The following is a 6,000-nucleotide window of genomic DNA, read 5'->3' on the forward strand; positions in this document are numbered from 1 at the left end:
CTGCGGGTTGGTCATTCTCCCTCCAGAAAAGATCTCGGCCTTACAACAGGGAGCACGCACTCTTTCCCACCCAGTTCCTCACTCCATTCGTTTCAGCATGCGCATCCTCAGGAAAATGGTAGCAGCGATGGAAGCGGTTCCATTCGCACAGTTCCATCACCGGCCTTTGCAACATGCGCTGCTATTGGCCTGGGACAGGAGCCCATCCTCGCTTGACCATCGATTCAGTCTGCCTCCGCAGGTCAGGCAAACCCTCAGGTGGTGGACGCTGAATTCCTCCCTGAACCAAGGGAAGTCTTTTCTCCCAGTAAGTTGGTTAGTGGTGACCACCGACGCCAGCCTCTTGGGCTGGGGGGCAGTTTTTAATCGCCACACGGCACAGGGTCGTTGGTCCACTAGAGAGTCGCGTCTCCCAATCAGCATCTTGGAAATACGAGCGATCAGACTTGCCTTACTCAGTTTTCACCATCTCCTCGCAGGTCACCCCATCAGGATCCTGTCAGACAATGCCACGGCGGTGGCGTATATCAACTGTCAAGGGGGAAACCGCAGCAGGACGGCCATGCACGAAGTGATTCATATCCTTCGTTGGGCCGAGAGAGCAACCACTCACCCATCTTTGCAATCCACATCCCGGGGGTGGAGAATTGGGCGGCGCACTTTCTCAGTCGCCAGGGCCTCGCCTCGGGAGAGTGGTCTCTCCATCCGGAAGTCTTCCAGCAGATTTGCCATAGCTGGGGGACTCCGGATGTGGACCTCATGGCCTCAAGGCTAAACGAGGTTCCCCAGTTCATTGCCCGATCACTCGATCGACGCGCTGTCAGAGCAGACGCCTTGGTGCTGCTGTGGTATCAGTTCTGGCTCCCGTACATTTTTTTTCCCCTCTCCCCTTGCTCCCGAGGGTCATCAAGAAGATCAGAGCAGAGGGGGTAACAGTGATCCTAGTCATGCCGGACTGGCCGTGCCGGGCATGGTACGCCAAAATCATCCAACTGGTCTCTGACGTTCCCTGGCGGCTACCAGATCTTATGGATCTACTCTCACAGTGCCCGATTTACCACCAGAACTCCGGGACTTTGTCTTTGACGGTGTGGCCATTGAATCCTGGATTTTAGCCCAAGCTGGATTCTCTCCTGAGGTGTCCTCCACCATGATTAGTGCTAGGAAGCCCGTATCCATGCGTATGTATCATCGCACCTGGCAAATTTTCTTTTCATGGTGCAACGCCCATGGGCGTTCTCTGGTGTTTTCCATTCCTTCCATATTGGAATTCCTCCAATCAGCATTAGAATCGGGTCTTGCTCTAAGCTCGCTCAAAGGACAAGTGTCAGCTTTGTCAGTGCTATTCCAATGCAAAATTGCCACCAGACTACCGGTTAAGACGTTCATTCAGGCAGTCACCCGCCTGGCTCCTCCCTATAAGATGCCGCTGGATTCATGGGATCTTAATCTTGTTCTCTGAGTCCTTCAAGAGGCTCCTTTCGAATCACTGCAGGGCGTCTCGCTAACTTTTCTTTCCTGGAAAGTGGTCAATTAGACGAGTTTCGGAGTTGGCAGCTCTCTCCTGCCGACCCCGATTATTGACCTTTCATCCAGATAAAGCAGTCTTGAGGACTTCCCCCTCTTTCCTACCCAAAGTTGTTTCCTCTTTTCACCTCAACGAGGAGATTGTTTTGCCTTCATTCTGTCCAGCACCAGTCCATCGTATCGAGAAAGCTCTCCACACTCTCGATGTGGTTAGGGCTCTTCGACGGTACATCTGTCGGACGGCTCCCTTCCGCAAGTCAGACGTCCTGTTCGTGCTTCCAGAGGGACCTAGGAAGGCTCTACCCGCCTCAAAGGCGACACTAGCCAAGTGGATCCGCTCGGCTATTCAGGAATCCTACCGTGTCAGGAACACTCCTGTCCCAGCAGGGATTAAGGCGCATTCGACTCGGGCAGTGGGCGCCTCTTGGGCCATTCGGCACCAGGCGTCGGCACAACAGGTCTGCAGTCTGCAAAGCTGCGACTTGGTCCAGTTTGCATACTTTTACAAAACATTACCACGTTCATTCTCAATCCTCGGCAGATGCTGCACTTGGCAGGCGCATTCTGCAATCGGCAGTACCTCAGCTATAAGCTACCGGTACATGGGGTAATAGCAGTTATTTCCCACCTAGGGACTGCTTTAGGACGTCCCATGGTCCTCTGTCCCCCAATGAGGCGTAGGAGAAATAGGGATTTTTGTGTACTCACTGTGAAATCCTTTTCTCCGAGCCAGTCATTGGGGGACACAGCACACACCCTGTTAGCCTATTGGCTTGTTGTCAGTCCTTCGGTTTTGACATTGTTTGTCTTTTGTTTAATGCTCCTACTGCTTTGCTACCGAACTGGTTCAATCTTAGCCAGATAGAGGGTGTATACTGCAGAGGAGGAGTTAATTTTTTGTGGGTTCAATTAGTGTCCTCCTATTGGCAGCAGCATAACACCCATGGTTCTGTGGCTCCCAATGATTGGCTCGGAGAAAAGGATTTTAAGGTGAGTACACAAAAATCCCTATTTTTCTTGTTTTCAAATGCGCTATATGGTAAAATCAATAGTGTCATTCAAAAGTACAACTCACACGGCAATATTGACAGAAAAACAAAAAGTTATGGTTTTGGGAAGAAGTTTAGGAATAAACAAAAAAGGGAAATTGCCTGAGGGTGAAGAAATTAAAACATTTTCTTCCCTTATTTTAGTTATTGCATATTGATCTAGTATAACCTAATGAGTAAATGTTCTGGTATTCCTTGTCAATATTATGTATATTATTGATCTAGTATAACCTAATGAGTAAATGTTCTGGTATTCCTTGTCAATATTATGTATATTTTTTTTTCTTTTGTCATGTCAGTGAGGTGGCTTTCGGATATAAGGGTTTGCAGATTTTACTTTACTACAGCGCTGGAAACTTATCCACTATGTTCCGTATCCATTATACTTCCAAAGTTGATGAAAAGTTTGAAGAGGTCCAAGTAAGTGGTGCTGTTTTTTTTTTTGTTTTTTTTCGCTCTTTACTTTAATATTAATATTTCTAATTAGAAATGTTTTTGTGTAGTCACTGGTATACTATAATCAGATACTGAAGTATATTTGTTAGTTTACTCTCAGGTTAGGCAGGTAGACCGCATTTAATAGTAATAATTCAGTGTATTTTGGCTGCTATTGTTTTCGGCAGCAGATGTTCGGTTTACACAGGATGATGTGCTGCCGAAAACCATCTTTCTTTGCGAGTTTTACTAGGATCTCATGTTCACAATCGTGCTGTGTAAATGCACCATTATTCAGCATTTATTTCACCACACAAGAAAATCGAGAGTGGTTTCAAAGCAGAGCAATTATGTATGGTCTATTAAATGTGAAAAATGATTTGATTTTTAAAAATGTTATAATCCAGCACCACAATGTAATGCTTGTGGATTTTGATTCCGATTCCGCAACAAACCTTTCCATTGACTGTTTCCTCGAGCTGTAAACATGCCCTAAAAGCAATGTGAAATTAATGGGGCTGGCTTGACAGTAAAATACTTTTCGTGTGTAGATAAAAAAAAATAAAATGACAGTGCAATAAGGTCTTATCCGGATTAGAAAGGAAAGAGTAAAATGGGACTTTCACACCAGGGGGAGTTGTGAAAGTTATAATCTTTTTGTTGGCTTGTAAGCAAAGACGGCTATTGCAGATCCACCAGGTAGTCAACAAACTTGGAAATGAAAGTGGATGTAAACCTGCGCTGCCGAGGAATCCAGTATACAATTGGAGACCAGATGCTGTTTTATTTGTCAACGCATTTCGAGGTAAACAAATCTCTTCATCAGGACAAATAAAATATTAATGTGGCTTGTCCTGATGAAGAGGAATGACTACCTCAAAACGCGTTGACAAAAAAAAAAAACGCCTCTGGTATCCTACTGTATATTGGATCCTTGACAGCGCAGGTTTATATTCACTTTCATCTCTAAAGTTTGCTTAATAAAATGGTTTTGGTCTTTTTTAGGCATGGATTAATTAAAAAGACTAACTTGAGGCATAGCCTCGTTCCAGCGAAGACCGCTACTACGCAGGTCTGCTCCAGAAACTGCCCTGTTTGGAAGTCACCGCAACGGTCAGACTACTAGAAGAACACACAGTTGGAGAAATGTCCAATGATGCGCTCTTCTAGTTACCTGACCACTGCAGCCAATTACAGGGTGCAGCGGTGTGGAGACTTAAGAATGGGGCAGATGCCACTTTTGGAGTGAGCCTTCGGAGTGTCCTGTGCTGGAAGGCAATATGCTTATATTTAGTATTTTTAATCATTCCATGCCTAATATAAAAATGATTTTATGGTCACCTCCTTTTTAAGCTTGGCTTATATGAAAGAGAGCCACTACAAAAGCTTTTTCTTGTGTGGGATTTTTAAAGGGAACCGGTCAACAGTTGTGCTAGCTGAACCACAGGCCGCATGAATCAGACACTGACTGTGCAACTTCAGCCAGTTGTGTTTTACTCTGAAACACTGCGGCATTTTACAGTAAACAAGATAAGTCGTCCGAGTGCCATATGACTTGGCTGTCCATTGCGAGGCTGGTTCCCTGCGGCTCCTCCACACCCCGATTTCTTTGCTGGGTTTCTTCCCGTCAATCATCTGTGCTGACTGAGGTAGGTACAAAATTCTGGGGACTGAGACTCCTAGGCCCCAGCAATCTTCCAAAGGGCGTTTATTCTGAAACGCCGCAGTGTTTCAGAGGAGAACGTTCCTAGCTGGAATCACACGCTTCAGGGTTCCCTTTAAGTGGGTTTTTGTTTTTTTTATGAAACTTATGAATGAATGAAACATGTTTTCTTACTACCAAATCAGACATTTTATTTTTATTGGTAATTTTTGAATTATTGGTGCATCATGGCGTTAATTCTGTTTGGTATCTTATTTAAAAGAGACAAATCAATGCCTTTTTAGATTTTTTTCGAGTATCTATAAAGTACTGTATGCTGTAGAGCAGAGGTCACAAGCTGCATTCCTCAAGGGCCGCAAACAGGTCATGCTTTCAGGATTTCCTTGTATTACACAGGTGATAATTTAATCACCTGCACAGATAATGATTCTAGCACCTAGTGCAATGCTAAGGAAATCTGGAAAACACGCACGGTTTGCAGCCCTCGAGGAATGCAGTTTGAGACCCCTGCTGTGGAGTTAAGGGTGTTGCACTTTATAATCGTCGCTCAATTTAAGTTTAGATGTTTTATGCACACTGTTGTTGCTATTGTTGTTGCTGTTGCTGCTGCTGCTGGTGTTGCTGTTGTTGCTGCTGCTGCTGCTGCTGGTGTTGCTACTTGTGTTGCTGCTGCTGCTGTTGCTGCTGCTGTTGTTGTTGCTGGTGGTGTTGTTGCTGCTGGTGTTGTTGCTGCTGGTGTTGTTGCTGCTGGTGTTGTTGCTGCTGGTGTTGCTGCTGTTTCTGCTGCTGCTTTTTGTGTTGTTGCTGCTGCTGGTGTTGCTGTTGTTGCTGCTGCTGGTGTTGCTGCTGGTGTTGCTGTTGCGGTTGTTGTTGCTGCTGGTGTTGTTGTTGCTGCTGCTGTTGTTGTTGCTGCTGCTGTTGTTGTTGCTGCTGCTGCTGTTGTTGTTGTTGCTGCTGCTGCTGTTGTTGTTGTTGCTGCTGGTGTTGTTGTTGTTGTTGTTGCTGCTGCTGTTGTTGTTGTTGTTGTTGCTGCTGGTGTTGTTGTTGCTGCTGCTGTTGGTGTTGTTGCTGCTGGTGTTGGTGTTGTTGTTGCTGGTGTTGTTGTTGCTGCTGCTGTTGTTGTTGCTGTTGCTGCTGGTGTTGCAGTTGTTGTTGCTACCGTTGTTGCTGCTGTTGTTGCTGCTGCGGTTGTTGCTGCTGATGCTGCTGTTGCTGCCGTTGTTGCTGCTGCTGTTGCTGTTGGTGTTGTTGCTTTTGCTGGTGTTGGTGTTGTTGGTGTTGTTGCTGCTGTTGGTGTTGCTGTTGCTGCCGCTGTTGTTGCTGCTG

The 6,000-nt window shown here is 46.0% G+C and overlaps 1 protein-coding gene across 1 annotated transcript in view; it reads left to right on the top strand.

Moving 5' to 3' along the window:
- HAT1 (histone acetyltransferase 1) overlaps window positions 1–6,000 on the top strand; it is a 74,839-nt gene that overhangs the window by 24,963 nt on the left and 43,876 nt on the right. Inside the window, exon 4 of the mRNA XM_069733140.1 lies at window positions 2,876–2,996. Within this exon, the coding sequence (XP_069589241.1) occupies window positions 2,876–2,996 (121 nt within the window). The remainder of the gene's footprint in view (window positions 1–2,875; window positions 2,997–6,000) is intronic.

This window comes from Ranitomeya imitator, chromosome 7 (assembly GCF_032444005.1).
Source record: "Ranitomeya imitator isolate aRanImi1 chromosome 7, aRanImi1.pri, whole genome shotgun sequence".
Classification (NCBI taxonomy): Eukaryota; Metazoa; Chordata; class Amphibia; order Anura; family Dendrobatidae; genus Ranitomeya; species Ranitomeya imitator.